The sequence below is a fragment of the Garra rufa genome, chromosome 12, assembly GCF_049309525.1.
Source record: "Garra rufa chromosome 12, GarRuf1.0, whole genome shotgun sequence".
Taxonomy (NCBI): domain Eukaryota; kingdom Metazoa; phylum Chordata; class Actinopteri; order Cypriniformes; family Cyprinidae; genus Garra; species Garra rufa.
Window position 1 is genome coordinate 16,903,777 of NC_133372.1, and position 24,043 is coordinate 16,927,819.

General features: G+C 38.6%; 1 protein-coding gene across 2 annotated transcripts in view; it reads left to right on the forward strand.

Moving 5' to 3' along the window:
* LOC141347107 (SEC14-like protein 1) overlaps window positions 1–24,043 on the forward strand; it is a 123,817-nt gene that overhangs the window by 92,854 nt on the left and 6,920 nt on the right. Inside the window, exons 5-16 of one of the 2 annotated variants that reach the window (XM_073852093.1) lie at window positions 2,120–2,248; window positions 5,298–5,544; window positions 5,781–5,890; window positions 6,307–6,496; window positions 13,819–13,907; window positions 14,016–14,086; window positions 14,228–14,399; window positions 21,946–22,080; window positions 22,258–22,392; window positions 22,618–22,869; window positions 23,082–23,260; window positions 23,576–23,602. In XM_073852093.1, coding sequence (XP_073708194.1) covers window positions 2,120–2,248; window positions 5,298–5,544; window positions 5,781–5,890; window positions 6,307–6,496; window positions 13,819–13,907; window positions 14,016–14,086; window positions 14,228–14,399; window positions 21,946–22,080; window positions 22,258–22,392; window positions 22,618–22,869; window positions 23,082–23,260; window positions 23,576–23,602 — 1,736 coding nt within the window. The remainder of the gene's footprint in view (window positions 1–2,119; window positions 2,249–5,297; window positions 5,545–5,780; window positions 5,891–6,306; window positions 6,497–13,818; window positions 13,908–14,015; window positions 14,087–14,227; window positions 14,400–21,945; window positions 22,081–22,257; window positions 22,393–22,617; window positions 22,870–23,081; window positions 23,261–23,575; window positions 23,603–24,043) is intronic. The other variant, XM_073852094.1, reaches the window with a different exon arrangement.

Genomic DNA, 24,043 nt, shown 5'->3' on the forward strand with positions numbered 1-24,043 from the left:
CTCCTCGTGAGCTGATGATCTCAATCAGGTGTTAAATAAGGGAAACATGCAAAATGTGCAGAGCAGGGGTCCCCCAGGACCAGGATTGAGAACCACTGGAGTAGGGGGCACTGCAGCCCAAGCGCGCTCTGCCTGAGGCCCTGGAAGGAGGAGTAGATTTAGGCTTTTCCTGTAGTTGGAGAGATGAATAGAGGGCGAGGAGATCCGCCTTAGTGGAACGGCGTTGAAAAACGACGCCGGCGCTGGTGAGCGCCTTGCGGAGCTCGGCTATGATCCATTTTTCCTTGGCTGGGGCGCCGAGAAGGCTGAAGCTTAAGAGGACGCTGGGGAAGATGCCCGACGTCTGGAAGGTGGTGGAGACGGCGTAAGCTGGCGTCTCGGAGTGCGAGTAGCGGCGGTGCGTGAGGGCCTGCGGCCCCGTGATGCAGCCGCGGGCTTGATTGGTGGATCCTGCAGAGTGCTGGTGGCCTGAGCGGCAACCTGGATGGAGGCTGGAGGAGCTGCAGGATTGTCTGTACCTGAGGAATAATCCTCAGAGGATGAGTGAATCTCGGACATGTTGCTGCGATTGGGAGTGCCAATGCTGAAAATCGGAGATAAGAGAAGGTAGGACTACTTGGCTATTTAAAGGGACTGTAGTGATTAGATAGGGAGTGTGATTGCTGATGGAGAATTGGCCGTGTTAATTATCTGCGCGAGCTCCTCCCGAAATTTGTTAACAAAACATCACTTCTCTTGTTGCTTCAGACATCAAAGTGGACATCACAGGATATTCCGCCATGATTCCAGTTCGAAGCAAACGTATATGTACCATTAAAAGGGCATTAAAGTGCGTGAGGCGTGAATTTCATTGTATTTATTTACAGAGGTATATTATGTCACACTCATCGCTTCTCTAGTAAGTTTCGTGGTCGGCGCAAATATGTGAATGAATGTTCCGAAGTGAAGTAAATTTCAATGGATTCCGTGCTCAGGGAGCAATGGATACTGTGTAGGGGCCATGTCAATCGGAACACAGTTCTTGCACGAAGCTCACTTCTAATGAGCTGATGATTTAAATCAGGTGTGTTAAGAAAGAGAGATGTGCAAAATATGCAGAGCGGTGGTACGCGAGGACTGGAATTGAGAACTGCTGATGTAGGCCATATTGTCCAAAGAGGTGGTATGCTAAAGTTTGCCTGAATTTAATCATTGCTTAGGTGAATATGTGGATTCTGTGTAGTTTATTTATGGCAGTGGTTCCCAACCACGTTCCTGGAGGCCCCCCAGCACTGCATGTTTTCCATGTCTCCTTAATTAAACACACCTGATTCAGATCATCAGCTCCTTAATGGAGATTCCAAGACCTGAAATGGGTGTGTCAGTCAAGGGAGAGATGCAAAATGTGCAGTGTTGGGGGGCCTCCAGGAATGTGGTTGGAAACCACCTATTTATGGAATACCGCTAGATTTGACATAATCTGTTACCACGCTGACTGACTGACTGCACTGCTGCGTGATAGAGCAGGTTAGGGCCTTGTGCGGAACTGTTTTTACCGCCCGCTACTGCAACGTGTGATAAAGGGCGACGCTTGATAAATGAAAACAATGTGTTCTAAAATCATTCAAAAATATCAAACATGTTTGATAACTTCCAACTGGATGGCATCAAAGTCTGAAGCTAAAAAAAAAAAGTCTGTGTCCATCATACACTACGCGTTTTACAATGGAATCTGTCAACTCAAATCTGCAGACTGGCTCTGACTTTCGGCAACTAGCGTCAACTTCTCCAGACTGTGAATCGGCGGAAAATCTGGGTAAAATTTGTGTAGTGTATTCCAGGCTTTAGGCAACAAATACAAGGGAAAAGGAAAGAAAAATTCTTATTTTCTATTTTTCAAATTCTAACTTATGAAGTAAATGTCCAGTGTTCTTTTGTTCAGATCTGATCTGGTTGATCAAATAGTGTGGTCAGTATCTGTTACTTCAACATCAGTTGTTATACTACTCTGTACTATACAAGAGTAGTATAACAACTTATGTAGAAATATTGGATACTGACAACATTATTTTTGTACTACTTTTTTTCTTTTTTTTTTGGCAATTTAACAAAGTTGACATGTATCTTGTTGTCAATGTAGGTTCACCCAGAAAATGAAGAATGGACATGTTTTGAACAATCTGCCAGTCTGGACATCAAATCTTTCTTTGGTTTTGAGAGCACAGTGGAGAAGATCGCCATGAAACAATATGCCAGCAGCATCAAAAAGGTGTGAAGCCACACTGCCTCCTTCAAAAACCATATACACATGTTGATTATTTTTCATTTAGCAATAGTTGATGATTTTCTAAACCCTAACTGTACCCATAAATCTAACTGTTACACAATTAGCTGATGTAGAAATTTATTTGAGAACCACTTAAGATGTTCACACAAATAATTTTTTGGCATTTTTCACTATATTAGTCAAGATATTTTCTAAATGTTCATGGCAGTATTACATTCCAAGAAGAAAATGTAGGAGCAATTCAATGCAAATGTCAGCTTTCCCATAAAAAAGTGTTTTTACGAAAGAACAAAACTCTATTGTGCATGTAGGTCTGCATTTTACTGCATTAAAGGGGACATTGGATGCAAAATTCCCTTTTACATGGTGTTTGCATATAAATGTAAATCTGAGAAGTGTGTGGACACAGCCACCCTACAGTGATAAAAATCCATTCACTTCTTTTTTTATTTTTTTATTAATCCCCAAAAAACCTAAACCGTTATTAAGCCGTTTTTTGTTTTATTAAGCCTTGCCCATGACCGCTGATGGACTGTTGTACGCTGTCCACCATTTTCTCTGCACTTGAGCAGCTGTAGTGACAAAAGTGTCTTGTAAGCAAAGCAGGTGTTTTGTAGTTAGATGCACTTATATATTAATTTAATTAAATAAATATATCAAGTAGTCAACATTTAAAAAACATTTAAAACCTTTCATCAAAGTTGTCCTAAAACAAAAACAATACCAGTTCTTGTCTTAGGACAACTTTGGACTTTTTTGATCCACTTCAAATGTTGATTACTCTGTACTGGGACGGGTGGGGAGCTAAACCATAGTGAGCCTTTAAAGGGGTAGTTCACCCAAAAATGAAAATTTGATGTTTATCTGCTTACCCCCAGGGCATCCAAGATGTAGGTGACTTTGTTTTTTCAGTAGAACACAAACGAAGATTTTTAACTCAAACCGGTGCAGTCTGTCAGACATATAATGGCAGTGGACGGCAACTAGGGATGCTCATTTCGGTTAATTTTCCTGACCGACAACCGCTGCTCGTTATCCGATCATTAACCGTTAACTGATAAAATTAGAATAATAAATTCGTTTAAAATAAAAATAGAATGCACGAGTATCTGTGATGATACATAAAAATACAAGCAAATGTTTTATTTTAACGTGCAAACAGCAGCATACAGAGCAACAACAAAAACTGCATTCATATACTCAAATTATCACGCATGAGCAGCGCTTCTGAGAACAGAGAAAATAAGAATGAATAAAAAAAAGAATATAAAAAGGCCTACACTAAATATGTATAAATTAAATAACTACCTAATTAATTTGACAAAACTAAAACACACTGAATCCTTCTATGCGCTTTGAAGAAAGGTACCGGTCTTGTTCTTCTCGTCGGACATAAAAACATATAGCGGACCAGCCTATACCTCAGTTTTTAACATGTGGACATGCTGTACAGATAGACTGGGACGCTGTCTGTTAACGCTTAGATCCGTGACAAAAACACTTCACAAAAATCCTTTCAATTTGCGGTTCGGGTCTTTTCATCCACTAGTCATATGTGGAGAAACGTGTTTTCACAGTGTTCAATAGCCAATCATAGACATTTCTGTTGATTACATTATAGCAATGGCCAATCAGAGGCGGCTATGTTACGATCCTCTCACCACTCAAAGTGCCGGTTTCAATTCTGCTGAATTCTATACCTCCACGAGCTCTCTCATAAAAACAAAGAAAGTGTAGACATGATGTAAATAAGAGATTCATTTACAGAGTAAAGGTTATTTTATTACTTTTTATTAACTTTGTGAGATTGCGATTAACTACAGTAATGTATGAGAGCTTTCCAGTGCTTGTAAGGGGAGCGCGCAGTTTTTAGACTATAATTAATTCAGAATTTGAATACATTTATTCATGGATTCACTCTCTGATAACCCAATATCGCCATTGCCATCATGTTGCATAGGCTACTTACACGAGTTACACAAACTAAGAGAAGTTAAAGCAGGTGCTTACTCAGCAAAATATGTCTTAACAGCCGCACTGCACGTGTCCACACGCTTCCGCGAGTAAACATTATTTTTTCTTTCACCATGCAGCAAACGTAAAAATTATAATATATTATTATTATATATATATTTTTTAAACCGTTTAACTGATAGTAATAATCGGTTAAAATTCTTACTGACGGTTAACGGTTAAACGGTCAATATGAGCATCCCTAACGGCAACCAAACCTTTAAAAGTAAAAAAAAAAAAAAAACATGCACAAACAAATCCAAATTACACCCTTTGGCTTGTGACGATACATTGATGTCCTAAGACACGAAACAATCGTTTTTTTTTGCTAGAAACTGAACAGTATTTATATAATTTTTTACCTCTGATACACAGCCACGTCTAACTGTCCTGAGCATGAGCTCATCATCCGGCACGTTACCTGTCTATGCGCTCTGGCGCACACATAAAGCTTGCTGCAAAGACCGGCAAAAGTAGTAACTGTGTGAGGAAAAATAACAAGGAGATATTTTATTATTTATTAATAAACTAGTGTTTTCTCAGCCAATGTGTCGGCTGCAAAGATGAAGTGGATGCTGACTTGCCATTTCTGTAGTACAGTGGACAAGCCTTTAGAGAAAAATATAATATAAAATATTTAATCGCATAGCCATTTGCATTACAAGTCGATTAACTGAGAGATCAAAGTTTAAATACTCTAGTACAAAGTTTAAATACTCTAGAGTTTCCTCCTAAAGTAGTTTTTATTTTGAGGATTTAATACGTTTTGATAGTCAGATAATTTCCAATTTCAGAACTGTCACATCTTTAACAGAGAGATGTCAAGTCCTTAACAGTATTTTTTCTTCTGAATTGCTAAAATGGTTTTGTAAAAAAATGGCATTGTAACTTGCAGAAAATCTATGTTGTCTCTCATAAATTTGTGTCTTTTTTGTCAAGTCTGTAATGCATGCATATTTTTATCATCTAAAAAAAGTAACTTGTGAAATGTGAGTGATTCATTATTATTTCTCTATAGGGTAAGGAAATTATTGAATACTACCTGAGGGAGCTAGAGGAAGAAGGTATAACTTATGTACCTCGGTGGAGCCCTTGCCCACCATCACCCACAAAGCCCATGGTGCCAGTTGTTATCCCTGCATTGCCTATCACTCCCACAATCACCATTGAAGCCCCTCCTGAGAGCATCAATGAGATTCAAGTGTGTAAAGAAGGCAGCAGTCCTCTAGGCAGCCTGAACGACGCCCTTGTAGCCAGTCCAGATGGTTAGTACCAACCTTGTTGGTTGATATTATAACAGAGTTGAACACACTTGATGTGTTTTTTTTTTTTTTTGGCCTTACCTTTTGTACTTCGCCTCAAAACACATCTATACAACATATAACGCATGCTTCAGTCTGTTAAAATGGAGCGTTAAAACAAACCAACAAACTTTAATTTAGCAGGTTTTTTTAGAACATTTAAGGTGAGCTAGATATAAATAGTTTCAATCTATTTTTAGATAAACTGGATGCAGACTACATCAAACGTTATCTTGGTGACCTCACACCCCTTCAGGAGAGCTGTTTGATTCGCCTGCGTCTCTGGTTACAGGAGACGCACAAGGGCAAGGTAAAATGTGCCCACACATTCAACCTTTTTGATGTTCAATCAGAAGGATCAATATCTGTTGTTATGTGTGATTAATCTGCTGATATGTGGATATTATTACATTATTTGTATTGGCTGATAACTGTGCCTGATTCTGTGATAAACCAGATGGTTTAACCTTGTTAGTTAATGCACAATTATGTCAGTTTAATACATTAGTTATGTATTATTTATGTAAAAAAAATAAAAAAGGCATTTTTTCTTTTCTCCTTAACTGCACAAAATTAAGTTAATAAGGGTGTATATTTTTTGAAGCATAGCGAAATGTATTCCAACAGTTTACAAATTATCAGTTTTACTATCTGGTAACATTTTGTCAGTGGCAGTCTAAAAAACTCACCTGTCTTGCTTAGATGTTGATTCTCTTGTTCTCTCAGATCCCAAAAGATGAGCATATTCTACGATTCCTGCGTGCACGGGATTTCAACATTGATAAGGCACGGGAGATCCTTTGCCAGAGTCTGACTTGGAGGAAGCAGCATCAGGTGGACTATCTCCTAGACACCTGGAGCTCTCCTCAGGTGTTGCACGATTACTACACTGGAGGCTGGCACCACCATGACAAGGGTGAGTGAGCGTGGTGTTTCCCTGTCAGCTAAAGGTATTTCTGTCATGCATGCATGGCCAATGCATACCGGCCTTCTGAAGTGTTTATTTTAGTGATGTTGATTTAACAGTTTAATCTAATTAATTAGTTAAGGGAAAAAATGACATGTTAAAACTTTAAATGCTATTAATGCCCCGCCCCGCCCCGTCCTGCCCCCACTTTTCATAAGGTGTGTTTGACTATGACATCAAAGTAATGCGATTCAAAAGCATGCAGAGCCATCTGCTCTCTATAGCTCTCGCGGTACTTAGATGATATACACCGATCTGTCTGCACAGCACCGCTTTTATATATATGTGTATATGGATGTCCGGTGAGAATTATGGCCATGCAAGAACTGGGATGTTTTCAGCTTCCAGGAATTGTATACAGTTCAAAATGCTATCAATAAAACGCACCTGTGTTCGTTGTCCATAACATACACCTGTCCATACCACCACCACCATAGACCACTTGATCCACAGCGCTGACATCAGCAAACCGCTCACCCACACGACACCATACACGCTGTCTGCCATCTGCCACCCTGTATAGTGAAAACCGGGATTCATCCGTGAAGAGAACACCTCTCCAAAGTGCCAGACACCATCAAATGCGAGCATTTGCCCACTCAAGTAGGTCACGACGACGAACTGCAGTCAGGTCAAGACCCCGACGAGGAGCATGCAGATGAGCTTCCCTGAGACGGTTTCTGACAGTTTGTGCAGAAATTCTTTGGTTATGCAAACCGATTGTTGCAGCAGCTGTCCGGGGTGGCTGGTCTCAGATGATCTTGGAGGTGAAGATGCTGGATGTGGAGGTCCTGGGCTGGTGTGGCTATACGTGGTCTGCGGTAGTGAGGCCGGTTGGAGGTACTGCCAAATTCTGTGAAACGCCTTTGGAGATGGCTTATGGTAGAGAAATGAACATTCAATTCACAGGCAACAGCTCTAGTGGACATTCCTGCAGTCAGCATGCCAATTGCAAGCTCCCTCAATACTTGCAACATCTGTGGCATTGTGCTGTGTGATAAAACTGTACATTTTAGAGTGGCACACCTGTGCAATAATCATGCTGTGTAATCAGCATCTTGATATGCCACACCTGTGAGGTGGATGGATTATCTCTGCAAAGGAGAAGAGCTCACTAAAGGCGGACGTACACGGTGCGATTTTTGAGGTCGTACGAGCTCGCATGAGATTTTTTTGGTTATCGGAGGAAATCGTCTCTTCTCGTATGGTCGGGGCTCGTATGGTGTGTGAGAAATTACGAGATGAGCAGAGTGCCTTACGAGCACTTCCCGACCTCACGATCATTTTTAGGGCCTGTCCACACGGAGGCGCGTTTCGCTGTATACGTATACATTTTTTATCGTATTGGCGTTTCGTCCACACGGATCCGGCGTTTTAGGAGACTGAAACCGCTATTTTTTGAAACCTGGTTCCAAAGTGGATAAATCTGAAAACGACACCCTTGCGGTTTCGTGTACAGCCAATCCGTATATTTTGTGAAACGATGATGTCATCACATCACGTGTCGGCTGCGTCACACGTAACAGCAACAACAATAATGATGGACTACATGATTGTGTTTGTGTTGCTACTAAGCCTACTAGCTTTATTACAGCAAAATGGCAGAATTACAGCGCCCTGGCATTAGGGTTGTGCCGATAGACGATAGTATCGTGTATCGACGATAGTCAGAGATATCGCCTGTTGCTGATGCCTTTGACGATAGTAAGACGATTATTATTATTATCCGTCAACAAGGCACCTAACTTTAGCGATGCAGCGCAGAGAGTCAGTTCTAGGATGCTTCTGAAACTTTGCCGTGGTATAAACACAAACATAGAGTGGCTACGTCGCCTTAACGCGCCGCAGACGTGTGCAGTGAAAACGGCTGTTTCACACATACTCCGTCTGCAGTGTGTATGCTTTGCGTATTTTTTTTCTGCACCCATGTTAACGGATTTGAGCGTTCACAATGCACGCGGTTGCTGTCCGGCAGTGCTTCCCAGAAGCATTGCGTTTGCAGCAGTGCAGTGATCGTTTCTCCACAGAGTCTATTTTTTGCTGTGCTGCACGCGCTGAATTAAAGTGACTGGGCATTGTTCACTCTAAAAATGAACATGGATTGACACGAAAATGTAACATAAATGCATATAAATTAAGTCTACTGTTTCACAGTCAACACATGGCTTTTTAGCTAGGTTTAAAATAAGGAAAAGTGCAGTTTTAAATAAACAAGGCAACATAATAGATGCACTTGTCCAGGTAGAAAAGTTCTTTAAAGGATTGTTTTAATGAAGATTTAATGTGAAAAAAGCATGAGAGCCGACTGTTTCTGTCTGTGGTAAGTTTTAATTTAAAATATTTTTGATAGCCCAATTTCAATTAGAAAAGGAAGCTATATCCTCCCTATGTTGTGTTTAAATGTGTTGCAACTTGCTTGCTATACAAATCTAGAAGTCAAGTGCATTGAATAATACGTTGTTTCTGTTTATTGAGTTTAAACGTGAATATGTCTAGTATTATTGTATTACTGTACTGTGATAAAAGAGGATCACAATGCCGAAAAAGCACTTTTGGATTTGAAATCAAAATAACGGATAAATATTGTGTTTGTGGTAAACAGCCACGAATCAGGAACGGACTGCAAACGCGTTCTGTGTGAAAGCAAAACGAGTATGTATGTATGAAACGGGCGTAAGAGATTTTCATCATACAGTACGGTGTAGATAGATTAACTGATTTTAACGAGAGTGTTATATTTTATTAGCATTGCACAGTCATTAGGATAACAGAGGTAGTAAAACGTGGTTCAGGCTGAATTAATTACGATATATCAGAATCGGTCTGTATATAGTAAACATAAACATTCACCTCAGTAACATCTATATATGCGTTAATTAGAATTACGATGCGATCAAATGGCGCTAAACATATGCACGTGAATTACACGAGCATCACTTCTCCACATTCTACATGAACTGAATTACAACATCACCTGATGACAACGGTCAGACATACAGCGGCAACATTAAACAAAGATACACTCATTTACATTCATGCACGCACATTTACCACTCAATGACGATAGCGGAAAGCAGAGAATGAAACCGAATTTAAACTTGAACCTCTCCGGTAGAACTACCGTCAGCGCTCTGTAGCAAGTCTGCCTTTACAAAACGAATAAGGAATTTAGTACATAGATAATTAAATTAGCACGATAGTATCGTGTATCGTGATCTCTCAGGCTGACGATAGGACGATATGAAAATTGAGCATATCGCCCAACACTATCTGGCATATATACTACACTGTTTTCAGTGGTTTCGTGTGTACACAGATATGTCTTGAGACGACGCAGTGTTTACTGAATTTTTTTTTTAGAACGAGGAAAAAAAATTATCGGATAGGGAACGCACCGGCTTCGTGTGGACGGAGTCTTAAACATGTCACAAAACTTCGGGAGCTGTCGGATTGAAGGCGTGACGTGTGTGCTGTTGAACGAGGCGATTTGTTGATCAAACTGGAAATGACCAATCAGAAGCTAAAGAAAAGAAAACCACAGAAGAAGATAAACATGACAGCGCCATGGTGAATTGGACTATCGAGAAAAAGGATAAACTCACTGAACTTTGTCAAGAACAGCGAGCGCTATATGATGTATCAATTGGTGATCGATCACCTATTGTTTGCTACAGCTATTGCTAGCTATAGTGTTGGCCAACTAGCCCCCTCGACGTGCATGATACTACGTTAAAACATACATTACAATGCTGTACAGTGCTGTAGCATTGCAGTTCCAATGTCTTTAATGCATATGCTTGTTAGCACTGCTGTACACACCTGTGTACACACGCAAGGGTGATCAGACGGTTCCTGCATGTGTGGCAAAGTGTCATGGCTCATATTTTTTATATGCAGTTATGAGATAGACAGAGAACAGTTGTATTTAACAGTACATACACAGTATATTATACCCAGCCTTCCTCTCAGAATGCGATTGCCTCGGAAATTGACAGGTTTTAAAATCGTGCCTTGTACCACTGCATCCGTAAAAAAAAAAGTCACTTGTGACGTGTGCGTGGCCATACGGTCTTCCGACCGTCCGAATTCGCACCATGTACGGCCGCCTTAACACAGATTTAGACTGATTTGTGAACAATATTTGAGAGAAATAGGCCTTTTGTGTACATAGAAAAAGTCTTAGATCTTTGAGTTCAGCTCATGAAAAATGGGGGCAAAAACATAAGTGCTGCGTTTATAATTTTGGTCAGTATATTATCTAATTGTTTCATACAGCATCGGATACAGTTAAATTTAGAGGTGCACAGTGTATTGGTGGAAGATATATTGTTTGTCAATCATGCCAAATACATACTGTTTCATGGATTTTTGGGTTCTCACCTGCAAATATGTAATGTAATACAAATGAAAGTTGTGATCTAAGCTTTTAAGTGGCACCAGTCAAGTCAAGTGAGTGGTGTGTAACAAATAACTGTGTGCCTGATTGGTCCAGATGCTACAAAAGACTTAAATTGCTTTTCCGTGAATTAAGGCCTTGAAAAGGACTTAAATCAGAGCAGCAAGTCTTAAATTCATATGATCATGACATTTTTCGTGAAATATTGTTTCCTTGTGTGTTTCATTTTAAAGTGAATCGAAATCGTAATTTCTGTGCTGAATGGCTTATGTCGCTCTATATTAATTGAACAATACATGGTAGATGGCGGTATGTGCTGCTTCATCTGAAGAAGAACTTGACAAACATGCGCAGATGAACCCTTTCTTCTAACGCACGCTATTTAAATATGTAGTTGGATTGGAAGGGTACTACTGAAAACTACTGCATGCGACTATGAAAAATTATTTAGGAGCACCATGTGCAACTGACTTGATCAGCATATTTGTGTTTGCACTGAGGGGAGTTTCAAAGGTTTCTACATGTTTTTGCAATGTTGAGTAATGTATCACAGACATATCTCCTGAATCCTTTTATAAACAAAGTGTAGACTAGAGAGAGTGTAAATAAGAGATTGATTGTGCAGTGTGCAGAGCTTTGTTGGTTATAATGGAACTCTGTGAGATCGCAATAAACTAAGATGAGTGACAGCTTTTAATAATTTTTAAGGGAGTTTGTAAATAAGATATTGATTTAATACAACCGTTAAATAAACAAGAAGTTAATATTAAGTGACTTACATTACACTTACGGCAGAAATCCCATCCTGAAAACAAATATGCAACTTTAAGGGATTAAATGGATATTTATTTAAATTTCAAGACAGGATTACTAGATGCTAGTGCAATATACACCATCAAAGAAACAAACCCTGTCATATGAATTAAACAGCACAGATATAAATCACCACTAGGCAGCAACACAGTTTTAAAGTGTCAAACATGAAATAAAAGGGTAAACTGCAAGAATGTATGTAGCCTTTATGCATACACACAGACAAGGCACTTCGGACATTACTTTTTCAATTCAAAACTTAGACAACATTAATAAATAGGGCATTAACAAAATATGTCTCAACTGTCCTTGTATCGAGCGTCAAGTAAAGTGGCAACAGCGTAGAGGGATTCACTTTCGATGCTGCTAAATCGCCTGCTGACAGCTTGGAGCGTGCTTTTCATTGTTTTGATACCGCTGTCAGTACTGTTCTCCTCGGCTAGCAGGCGTTTTAAAACGGTGACGGCTGGAATAACGTCGACAACTTTGTTTAATTACATTTGTAGTGTTGAACGTTGCGACGGAGGTTCCACCTCTCAGAACAACGGCTTTGCAAACATTGCACATTGCTGTCTTACTTTGCGGCGTTTCGACCGTAAAATATTTCCACACAGCGGAAATGTTGTATGGCGCTCAATGCTAAACTGCTACCTGCAAACTGCAGAGGATTTCCTGAAAGGAGGATTTCCTGATTTCTCTCTCAGTGTCTCATTGGAGCACAGACACGTCACCTAGCCCGGGATCACTTGTGAAGTCATGTGTTGTGTTCTTCTGTCCCACCTCTGTAGTACAAATTAATACTGATTTAATTTGATTGGTAACTTATTCTTATTCTATTTGTTATTATTCTGTTGTTTTAATTAGAAATTTTATAAAGCTTATAAAAGTAATTAAAAGAAAGGTTAAAACTAAATTCTCCTGTAAATTACTTTAAGGAGTCAAATAGCACCTCGTAATGGTAACGCTAATTTTAAGTGCTCCTTAAAAAACTGAGATTGCTTGTTTTTTTTTTTATTTCAGGACTTTGACATACATTTTAGACTGTTGTTTAAGCCCTATTCAGCGGAAACAGCAGTGTCATAGATGTATATACTGTAGATATACAATGTGTCTGATCAGAAGGTAACAGTGATTTCCACATTCAAGTGGTTTAATCAGAGGTATTCAGCCCTAACATACTTTTAAAAAGTAAGTTAGATCAGTTTGTATTTTTGCTTAAAAATGTTGCTATAAATACAACTCTTCATGTGCTCCCTTGACAATATACTTAGAGAACATATTGCTGTATTGTTTTCCTGTATATTTTTTTCCCTTGTTTTTTTTTTTTTTTTTTTTTTAATCAAATAAATGCAGCCTTGATCAGCAAGAGATCTCTTCAAAAAACATGAAAAATCTTGACGATCCCAAACTTTAGAACAGAAGTGTAGATTTCCCTTTTTTGTTGACAGTTTTCTGTTGTTTGCTGGGCTCTTTTTCTTTTCTTTTCTTTTCTTTTCTTTTCTTTTCTTTTCTTTTCTTTTCTTTTCTTTTCTTTTCTTTTCTTTTCTTTTCTTTTCTTTGCAGCATCAATTATTGCATACAGGCCTGCCATAATGTTTGCAGTCCCATGTTGTAAAAAGATAGCCTACTGTGACCATAGTCACAGTACAGGGCCATCTGCTGTCTCTAAGTGTTCATTAATTTGTAGCATATTTTATTTCATGTTTAGTAACAATAATATAAACTTAAGGGTCTAAATAAAAATCCGAACCATAATTTTATGCTACACAACAAACATTTTTTATTTATTTATTTTTTTTTACATACAAGTACAGTGATGGTTTGTTCACAAGATAGGTTAGTTAGGTCAAGATAGGTCAGGTTAGCTGACATAGTTTGCACTTAACTTTTGAAAAATGCAAGACAGAACTTGTTTGCTTTTCCTGTTTGAGGTCTTTCAGTTACATTTTACAGCAGAGAGCATATCATTGTGTGTTGTGGTTTGGCACAGTATATGTTGGAAATGTAGGATGTGTTGTGTTCTCACATGCTTAAATACTTGTTTATGCGTCGCTTTCTACAGATGGCCGGCCTCTGTATATCTTACGCCTAGGACATATGGACACTAAAGGACTTGTTCGAGCTCTTGGAGAAGAATCCCTGCTCAGACATGTAAGATATTCAATAATCTATATTTTCCATCATGCTCTGTGGTGTATTTTCATTCATACAAATTCAAATGAGTAGTGCAAAGTCTAACAGCGCATATGATATTTGAAGGTGCTGTCAATCAATGAAGAGGGTCTGAGACGCTGTGAAGAGAACACCAAAGTCTTTGGTCGGCCAATTAGGTACTGACAGGACTGACAGATTTTTTTTCTGTAATCATAAAGTATAATATTATTTACAATCAATTGCATTTTGTCTGCAACAAGCCCTATGAGATGTCCCCCATAATTTTTTGTTTGAATTTACATTTTCTCATCCTGTAGTTGTTGGACATGTCTTGTCGATCTCGAGGGGCTTAATATGAGACATCTGTGGCGTCCTGGAGTCAAAGCTCTGCTGAGGATTATTGAGGTGGTGGAGGCCAATTACCCAGAGACCCTGGGCCGTCTACTCATCCTCAGAGCTCCTAGAGTGTTTCCTGTCCTATGGACACTGGTTAGAGACACCGCTGTTTGCTTTTGCTTTTAAATTGTTCTTCTCTACTAAAATTTAGAGATGGTAATGGCATTTTAAGTGTTTCCTCTAGGATTTTTTTATATTCTTGATATCTTGATATTTTATAGATATCAAGAAATCAAGCTTTCTATAGATATATCTCTCCTTTTTTTTTTTTAAGAAATTAGCACACTCTAACAGGGAACAATATTTCTACTCTACAGCTTTTATTTATAGTATTGTTACAGAAGGACTCATATTTTAAAGTGTTACCATCACAGCAACAGTCAAGTTAAGATCTTTAAAGCCATCTCAGGGCTCGCAAAATTTCAATATCTCTGATAGCCATTCTGGCAGGTACTCTTCAGATTTTGGTAGCCTGAAAATTAATTTAACTAGTCCAAATAAAAAATACATTTTTTAGATAGAAAATCAGATAAGAGTCTAAATGTAAATCAAAAATGTTTTCATGAATGTTTTCATGAAATGTTTTTCACTATTTACAGTGTATCTGCAGAATTTTTAAAGCTTTAGGAGCACTGAAATATTACTGTTTCCCTAGTAATGGCTGTACACAAAGCAGTATTAACTTTGCTTTATCAGTCGGTTCCCTTCAGATACAATCAAATAAAGATATCCGTGCCGCGTGTTGACTTTGAAATGTGCAGTGCGCATATTTATTCAATGACATCATTGTTTTATCCAGCCCTATCGCGATTCTCGTCTTTACGTTCTCAACTGTAAGACCAAATAAAATTATAATTAAGACTTTTCTTATACTATTTAAAATATTTAAAACTTTTTTATGGCCTTAAATTTGATACAACTAATTTGAGGAGTTTTTAATGACCCGCAGGAGCCCTCTACTTTAAGATATCCCGTTGGGCAGGCCGGTGAAACATTTTGGTAGCCCAACTGGAAAACACAATATCCCCGGGACGTCGGGCTAGCGATTTTGTGAGCCCTGCATCTTTAAATATCTACACAAAGGCTACAGTATTGAAACTACAAACATATGGATATTATGTACTTTCACAATTTAACTTCTTCTATTCTAGAACATTTATGATTATCTTAAAAAATATGTTAAAAATTTTAGTCACACACCGGGCAAAAGTACAGCCCTGCTTCTAGAAGAACTGTCAGCTATGTGGTATCACACACACCGGACGCGTCACGTTCAGTTCAAGCAGCGATCTACAAGAGTTCATTTGATCACCAAATGGAAAAAAGTATACTGCTGTCATTTCTCCACTAATGCAGCATCTAGTCAACAAATTAATCACTTGATATGAAAACATGCACTACAGTATACTGTGTACACACCTCTTCGTTACTTTTTATTTTTATGGATGTTTTAAATCCGCCTTTAAAGTGTCCTGCTCTGTGCAACGCGCAGTGTCTCGTGTCTAAAACTGCATGCGCTGTCAGTGATTTCACTAGAGGCCGCTCTCATGCTGTATAACAAAGACTATAGGGACGTTTCTGTATAATGAAGACCTTCTCAGCCGCTCTAGCAACGGACCCAACCCGGAAAAACTATTGGCATGGATTTTTGCCGATAACCGGTAATTCCACCAATCAACTATCGGTGCCGATTAATCGGCAAAACCGATACATCGTCGACCTCTACACCTTAAGGTGTATAACTCTTATTTGTGAGACTAAAGTCGACCGTATTTTGAGTGTGTTTCGCACTGATCTTTAAAAAAAAAGTCAGCTGGTATCGCCGACACGACCATAGACCCCAGAGAGTTAAGTAGCGGTCTTCTTGAGCCCTTTCCTAGACTGTGCTATCTCCCCTGCTAGAGTTGTAAGTAGATAGCCCACTCTCTGTGGTCTGGGCAGCTATGCAGGAAGATCTGGCCTGGCTATCTAGGCTAGCTATGTATTGTTATTCTGGTCTACATGTCTTCACAAGACCTTTAAGGCATAGCATTCTGAGGATAGCTGTGCAGTCACTATAATTACCTGGGATTTAAGTAGTGGTTTCTTTTAGCTCCTCTATAGGGTTTCTAGTTAATCTCTTCAGTGGTCTTGGGTATCCAGGCTAATATTGCTCACATAAAATAGCTATCTGAAAATAGCTGTGCTCTTAACTTGGGTGCCAAGCCACATTATTAATGTAATATAGCCTAATTGTAGGTTAATATTAACATTGTATTGCTGTATGGCCCATTTCAAATGTTTATCTGTTTGTTTTCCCTCTTTCTTCTGAGGTGGAGCGTTGATGAAATATTCTTCTTGTAAATATTGTTCATGTAAATCCACAGTGGTCAAAAAGGTGATTCAAAAGGTGAATTTTAAACTGAAACACTGACATTATGCAATAAAATCACAGACTAGCTCCTGTAAATGTTGAAAATACCTTACGTTCCCATGAGAAACAGTTAACTTACCGTCTGAATAGAGTTAATTCACATCAAAATGACCTTCAACAATCCAATTAAGGCTAGTCTGTCTACAGTGGACGCGACAAAGGGACTGTTGCAAATCATTTAAACTTTATGTGAGCATGTCATAAATAGAACACAGCAGCAGATTACTGTCGGGGATTTGCGGTGTCGAGCCGTGTCGCAACCAGTGGTGCACAACTCGAGCCGCTCGTCACAATAGTTAAGTAGACACAGGGTTCCTGCGGGGTCTTAAAAAGTCTAAAATTTAAAAATCAAGATTTTAGGCCTTAAAAAGTCTTAAATTCGCTGATCTAGGTCTTAAATAATTTTGCACAGGTCTTATTTTTCCGATGTCCATGATGTAACGCTACCTCTAATGCTCATTTAAATTCTCTTTTTGTTGTTGTTTGGTTGTTTCCGTGGTGTTGTAGTTCTTTATTTCACTAGTCCAAATATAATTTGCTTTAGTACAACTGCAAATGAGACCAGCATGCAACAGCTAATCAGCTTATGTGTGTGTGTAGCTGTGGTCATCATTCGTGTGTGAATCGTCGTAATTATTTATATATATATATAAATATTTTTTTCCTGTGTACCAAAGAAAATTAGGATTTCTTCGCTAATATTAGGTTAGTTTCTTATCGTATGATTTAAACATGTGTTATAGCATTGGAAAATGTTCTAACACACCATTAATTTGAGGTAAATGTTTCACATGAGCGGATCAATATGAATACGCTGATACGTAATACTTCATAAGGCCTTAAAAATTTGTGAAATGAGGAGCATCGCTCAGATCACCTATACAGAACTGAAGTGGGGATTTCTTCGCCCAAGTTCAGACTGATTTATTCTGGTACCATTTATAAGAGCTGCTAATCTGAGATTTCTTCGTCAGAGAAGGCTTAAACTCTATTAACAACAGAAATAAGGATTTCTTCGCTAATATCAGGTTAGTTTCTTATCGTACGATTTAAATGCATTGTAGCATTGAAAAACTTTCTTCTGCTCATAGTAAGGGACCTTCAGGCTATAGTCTATCTGACTTTATCAGAAACTGCAAGACGTTAATACAATTTATGAGACAAACACAAGTTTGATTCTGAGTCTGCATGTTTAAACAATTGCCCACATTCTCTTCACCAAATGTAGCGAATTTAGCTCAAAAGGGAAATGTATATAAATAATTACAACTAATTTTGATTAAAGGTCCCATATTGTACACTTTTCTGGAGGTTTATTTTAGTTGTTGATGTCCTTAAAAATATATATTTGCGGTATAAGTGACAAAATCCATCTCAATATATTTTTACAGCTCCTTTTTTAGGAGCTCTGTCAAAAACAGGTCGATTTTGGCTCATCTAATTAATATTTATGAGCCTCTCTTCTGATTGGCCTGTTGTTTTCTGAGGGACGCACAGCCAGGCCAATCACAGGTAACTACGGTCATGTATACTGTAAGCGAGCTCAGAGCAATAGAGAGAGCCTAGCCTGCTTATAGTCAACAGGATATTTCAGAATGATCATTAATGTTTTTTCTTTTTCAAACACCGAATGCAGTAAGCTACATAACTGATGCTTTAGTAAAGCCCCTTTCACAAAGCGCGCTGATTCTGGAAAATTACGGGAACGAGCGTTGTGTGAACAAACGCCAGAGCCATAAAGGCAGTGTTGTAGTGATGATGAATGTTACCATGCGACTCTTTACGACAAAAAAATATGTGCAAAGTGGAATGAAGCGGCGATCGGGCAGAGCCAGCTCCTCACTATCAGCACTGAAGCACAGTTTGTTCAGGTTAGTTTCAGTTTCGTGAAATGTACGCGTCGCATTACATTTCACATCCAAACGTCACATGTCTTTATGGTTTGTGTGTAAAGCACGCACAGATTCCGGAAAACAACTATGAATGAACCAAATTAAACAACTCCGGAACAAATCGTGGGAAAAATTATCCGTGTATTTACCGGAATCGCTGTGTGAAAGAGGCTGAAGTTGACGTGCCACTGGTCTCTTATATTCACGTTGTTCTGAAGCCTGTGTAATGATCGTGGCTTGACATCTATCGACTGAACAGGGTTTTCTCCACTTGTTTTCGTGTTGTTGTTGCTCAATAATGGAATGGATGCGTTGTTGTCTGGGTTTGACAAAAGGAGGGTGGGACGATGGTTGGCGCTCGGGGCGGTGACTTGAGTCGATCGGACGTCACATCGTTACGGAAGTCACAGCTGCTCGTGAAAATGAACAGCTACTTTAAGCAGGCTGTGTGCAGTTTACTGTGGATTGACTGTTTTGAAACTCATATGGTAGTTACATAGCCCCTAGACCTCAGTTATCATGACAAAAGCCAGGAAATTTTGATTTTGACAATATGGGACCTTTAATTACAATTATTTATATCAGCCGCTGGTAGTAACTGTAGCGGGATTAAATCGCCATCGATTAATCTGTTCGTCTAACGAATATTCAGGGTAATTTCATATCAACCCTAAGCAATGATATTTTCTTGGCCACAGAAAATTAACATTCTTACAGTATTGCATTAGAGCATATAGCTTGATCGGAAATCATAAAGGGACATTAATTTGCAAGGCAGTATCAGAGAATCATGCAATTTGTGCTGAAGGGTTTTATTAACTAATGACTAACACATAACTAATCTAAACAAACAAACATACAATCACTCATACATGTTACATGGGAAGATTAGAAGGATGGCTAGAAAAGTACAGGAAAAAAGGAGTGAGGCTGAGCTGGCGATCTGAAAGAACCATCAGTTTCTAATTTAAAGCACAGTATACGACAGCTTACACAAAACCTCTGTTTAGTGGAAGGAAAGATACTTGCATCCGAACTAGAGTCTAGAGTTGCAATTTCTTGAAACTCAGAGGTTGTTCTTGACCTTGTTGAGGTTAGGAGAGTCCTCTCTCCTGAGTAAGCAGTTCCGAGGAACCGCTGGCTGCACTTCAGAGATGGGGATCCAGAGACGGCCAGGAGTAAAGAGAGGGAAGTGTCTGATCGTAGACTTTCGATGATTGAGTTCCAGGGTTGAGTAAAATGAACTCCAGTGGTATTAGTCTGACTCTGCGGGTCGAGAGCCATCTTCCCAGGCTGGGGAGATCCCACACAGCTCTATATGTTGAGGTGTGTGTGTGTTCGTTCATAGGAAGGTTTTTCTATGAATTAGGGAAGAGTCCATTTCAATAGGCCAAATGTCATTGATATAGTTGCTCTACCTGCATTCCTTTAGATCGTAAAACTGGTGTTATCAGATAGTTGCCCTGGCAACTGAGCCCTTTGGGTTGTTGGTCGCATTGGGGGTTGTTTCCAGAATGCCAACCTATAGTTGGCTTGTTGGTTTTAAAGATTATTTGTTAAATGTAAATGTTAAATGTCTTTATGCGGTACCCATTTTATGTACATTTCCGATATAACCGATGTTTAATATTAACGACTGTGTTTATGTGAATACTCGCAGAGATGGGCATTTAGACATAATTTTGTATGAATTTACATTTTTATTAGATTTAGACATTTAGCAGATGCTTTTATCCAACGTGACTTACAAAAGAGGACAATGGATGCAATCAAAAACAATAAAAGAGCAATAACATGCAAGTGCTATGACGAGTCTCATTTAGCCTAGTACACGTATCAAGGTTTATTTTAATTGTGTAATAAATAAAAAGAAAATAGATAGAATAAAAAAGCAAGCTACTGTTAGTTGTATTTATTTATTTATATATATATATTTTTAAAGAAAGTAGTAAGTAAATTGGTAACACTTTACAAATAAGGTTCATTGGTCCCACTTTACATTAGGTGGCCTTAACTACTATGTACTTACATTTAAATTAATAATTTGGTACAGTGCACTTATTGTGTACATATGTTTTTACATTGTATTCCTATATTTATAAAAACCTATATGTAATTACATTTGAAATTAATTTCTCTAATTACCACTGTTGAACTAACCCTTACACCCTAACCCACCTTGAAAACCTATCCATACCACCAAACCTGTTCCTAACTTTACCCATATCCCACCTTAATAGATGCAAAAGTGTTTTGCAATGCAATATGACCACATTAAGTACAGTGTACTTATTTTTTGATGTAAGTACATAATAGTTAAGGCCACCTAATATAAAGTGTGACCGGTTCATTAATTGAACATTAGTTAATGTACTAACATGAACTAACCATGAGCAATACATTTGTTACTGTATTTACTAATCTTCATTAACGTTAGTTAACGAAAATACAGTTGTTCATTGTTTGTTCATGTTAGTTCACACTGCATTAAATAATGTTAACAAGATTTTAATAATGTATTAGTAAATGTTGAAATTAACATGAACAAAGATTAATAAATGCTGTATAAGTGCAGTTCATTATTAATTCATGATAACTAATGTTTTTAACTAATGTTAACTAATGAACCTTATTGTAAAGTGTTACCAGTAAATTAATAGAGAATAAGTCTAAAAGTCTTCTTTTTTTTTTTTTTTTTTTAAGAGTAGATTTAGAATAGACTGTGCTAGAGTTGGAGGGTGAAATAAAAATGGAAGAGATGTGTTTTTAGGTGATTCTTGAAGATGGCTGAGGACTCAGCTGTTCGGATTGAGTTGGACAGGTCATTCCACCAGAATGGTACATTTTATATATATTTATGCTTATGCCGTTTGTGCGCTATAAGGCTAATGTTTGTGCGCTTTAATTCTGGGCACACAGAAAACAGTCAGTGGGAGAGTGCACGAGTACTGCATTGAGTTTAGTTGCACTTTTTGCTTTTTCCATCATCTGTCATCTGTGAAAATGGGTAGAATTATGCACAATACCTGCAATCCTGCACCGAAATTCAAATAATGCTCTGTCTCTGAGACGCTGTAGCCGTGGCGGTGGATGAATTTTGGTGTGTCGTCTCGCCACGGCAGAATTAATGTAGCGGAAACAGTGTTTATTTGTTCAAGTTATTAGCCCCTTTATATTTGCAGTCCTTTATAAAAAAAAAAAAAATTGCATGAAGTAATAACCTCTCATTTACTCAAATGAGTCGCACAGTTTAAACTCTTAGTAGCCTGATTTAACTCAAAGGAAGCATATTATCTATGTAAAACTGTACTTTCCTTTTCTTATCGTTTCACAGGTGAGCCCTTTCATAGATGAAAATACACGAAAGAAGTTCCTGATCTATGCAGGAAATGACTACCAGGGCCCTGGTGGTCTTGTGGACTACATTGATAAAGAGATCATCCCTGACTTCCTTGGAGGAGAGTGTATGGTGTGTAATTTTATTTTCTTTATTTTTTCTTCTTTTGTTCACTTGCATAATATAGGAAAACTTGCTCCCAGTAAGATCTGTATGCATGCATTCATACCTTGGGTATTATGTGTCTCACCTTAGTACGGTTTCTTGAGCTTATTGAACTAAAGTTGTGAAACTGTGAAATATGTGCAGTGTGAAGTGCCAGAGGGTGGCTTGGTTCCCAAATCTCTGTACAGAACTGCAGAAGAACTGGAGAATGATGAGATAAGGCTGTGGACGGAGACTATTTACCAGAGTGCCAGCATTTTCAAAGGAGCACCACATGAGGTCAGACTGCATTAGAAACAAAATTATATATACAGCATGAGTTTGATTTTGTTTGGTGCATTTGAAACTAATGAACACACCATCTACGGTTTATTTATTTATTTACAAAAACTTGCTTTCAGTTTGAGAAAACATTGATTTTTTTTTAAGCAGAATACCACTAGACAGCAATGAAACTAGAGTTTTAGTTAAAAATGATTTCCTTTTCTATATCTCCCCCTTCAGCTACTGATTGAGATCATTGATGCCTCCTCAGTCATCACTTGGGACTTTGATGTATGTAAAGGTGATGTGATCTTCAATATCTATCACTCTAAACAAGCTCCACAGCCAGCAAGAAAAGATCCACTGGCTACCCATGGAATCACCTCTCCTACGGGCAACAATGTGCAGCTTATAGATAAGTCCTGGCTGCTGGGACAGGACTACAGCATGGTGGAGTCACCCCTCACCTGCAAAGAGGGAGAAAGTGTGCAGGTATGTCAGTTACAACCAGCATCCAGTTTTAGTGATAAGAGTTGCCATAGCAAAGGTTTATAGTGGTCATACCATACTTTACTTCTGTAACTTTAAGACTGTAAATGCCCTGATTGAATGTAAGAGAGTTGAGAGTTGTCTTGATAATTGCATTTCATCTTTTCTTCCTTCCCTTGTTTTAACCTCTGCCAAAATATGTACACACCCTTTAGGGTTCACATGTGACACGATGGCCAGGTTTCTATATTTTGCAGTGGAAGTTCCACTCTATGCCAGCATGCGCCACCACAAACCTACCTCGTGTGGACGATGTTCTGGCTACTCTGCAGGTGTCCTCTCACAAGTGCAAAGTCATGTACTACACTGAGGTTCTGGGCTCAGAGGACTTCAGGTAAACATACTGAACATTTACACAACTGAAATGTGTTATATCTGTTGTAATCGTTTCATCACTGCCTAGTTATGGTCATTTTTTAATTTAATTTTCAAAATAAAGTGCGTGTGTTTTTGGTCATAACTCCAGCTTCTTTATCTGAACTGGCTATTACTTTTCTGTTCTGGTTGTGTCTATATTGTACCAGTATTGCCTTATTAAAGTAAAAATAGAGAAAAAAATTGTTATGAGCAGTGTCCAAGCCTGCTGCTTTTTTTCTCTTTCTCTCCCTTCTGCACACGACCACCTTTCTTTCTGTTTCTTCCTGTAAAGAACGGCTTGCTGCGATGTGCAGAGTTTGTAAGTGAACTTGTTTGCCGTTAGCTTAGTGCTGTGCTAATGGATTGTGATTGTTAGCATTATCATCATGCTAACAAAGCTAGCAAAGCTCTGTTAATTCTGTCTGCTCAAACATGCTTGGCTTGAGTTTGACCCTCTAACTCTGCTTTCAGCAGGCTTATGTAATACAGCTGACGTGAGATGAAACCTACATGAAAATAACATAAGCTTTAAAAACTCTACCCCCCCCCCCCCCCAAATAATTTGTAAACTGATTATATACACTATGGACAAATGTATTGGGACACCTGACCATTACACGACCAGGGACTTCAATGACATTGCATTCTAAATTAGTATGGAGTTAATCCCCTATTTGCATTCCCATGCTTCTGGGAGGGCCTTTTGGAGTGTGGAACTGTGGGAATTTTTGCCCATTCATTAAGTCGTTTTTGTGAGGTA